This window comes from Octopus bimaculoides, chromosome 28, assembly GCF_001194135.2.
Source record: "Octopus bimaculoides isolate UCB-OBI-ISO-001 chromosome 28, ASM119413v2, whole genome shotgun sequence".
NCBI lineage: Eukaryota > Metazoa > Mollusca > Cephalopoda > Octopoda > Octopodidae > Octopus > Octopus bimaculoides.
In genome coordinates this window covers 1,378,238-1,379,481 of record NC_069008.1, presented here as the reverse complement: position 1 = coordinate 1,379,481, position 1,244 = coordinate 1,378,238, and the positions used below count along the sequence as shown (strand labels likewise).

The 1,244-nt window shown below is 35.1% G+C and overlaps 1 protein-coding gene across 1 annotated transcript in view; it reads right to left on the bottom strand.

Moving 5' to 3' along the window:
• The window catches only part of LOC106870584 (vitellogenin-like), a 19,111-nt gene extending 18,000 nt beyond the window's left edge, over positions 1 to 1,111 (bottom strand). The window contains exon 1 of the mRNA XM_014916714.2: positions 606 to 1,111. Within this exon, the coding sequence (XP_014772200.2) occupies positions 606 to 663 (58 nt within the window). The 5' untranslated portion in view covers positions 664 to 1,111. The remainder of the gene's footprint in view (positions 1 to 605) is intronic.
• Between the last annotated feature and the right edge of the window lie 133 nt (positions 1,112 to 1,244).

Sequence of the window (1,244 nt, the reverse complement as noted above, 5' to 3'; positions counted from 1 at the left end):
AGATAGATAGATAGATAGATAGATAGATAGATAGATAGATAGATAGATAGATAGATAGATAGATAGATAGATAGATAGATAGATAGATAGATAGATAGATAGATAGATAGATAGATAGACAGACAGATAGATAATTAGATAGATAAATGGAGAGAAGAACAGATAGATATAAAGACAAACAGGTAGGTAGATAGATAGATAGATAGATAGATAGATAGGGAGAGAGAGAGAGAGAACGTGGGAGAGAGAGACTGGCAGGCAGATGGACAAAGAAAATATAAAAGAGAAAAAAGATGTATGAATGAAGAAGAGAAAGAAAAACGAAAGAAAGATAAAACGGAAAAAATGAAAAAGGAAGAAAGAAAGAAAGAATGAATGAAAGCCAGAAAGAAAGAAAAACAGGACAAGAAAAATATGAAACAATGAAAGAAAAAGAGAAAGAAGATGAAAAACAAAAAAAGAAGGGTGAGAGATAAGAGAAGAAAAAGCAAAATGAAAGAGAGAAAGAAAGGTGAGAGAAGAAGAAGAAGAAGAAGAGAGACGGGAAAACAATAAACTGGAAGGAATTAGCAAATGAAAATCAGAAGATTTTTCCGTTTCCTTACCTGAGATCGTTAACCCAATGAGAAGGGCAGACACTAGGTGTGCATAGGTTAACTCCATGATTTAATTACAGCCCATCTGGTGGGGGTGATCAAAGTAGGGAGCGATGGTCACCAGTTAGCCGCAGCTGGGTAAAAGAATTTCACCGTTCAAATTCAAAGGGCCAGCCCCCTTTTTTATGCGTGTGCTAAAAAAAAAAACAATAACAAACCTCACCAAAGAAAAGTATGGAGGTAATGGGCTACGAATAGCAGTAATAGTACGGGTCACCGAAGGGGTCGGATGGTCATCGACCAGTTCAGTTAAGCAGTGGCGAGCTGTGGGTTAGCTCTTTTTTTTTTTTTTTTGCTGTGTTTAGTTTGTTAGTTTCAGTGGTGGTGGTCAGTAATGGTATGTGTTTTCCTTCTTGCTTTGCTTCTGATTTTGCATTGAGTCGCAAAGTGAGAATCTTGGTCCTGTTGTTTGCTTTTATACTATATACAATACATACACACATACACACATACATACACACACATTTATATACATACATACATATATATATACACATCTATACATACATATATATGTGTATATGGCTATATGTATATAGTGTCTGTGTGTGTGTACATGTATATATGTGATTGTGTGTGTGTATATAT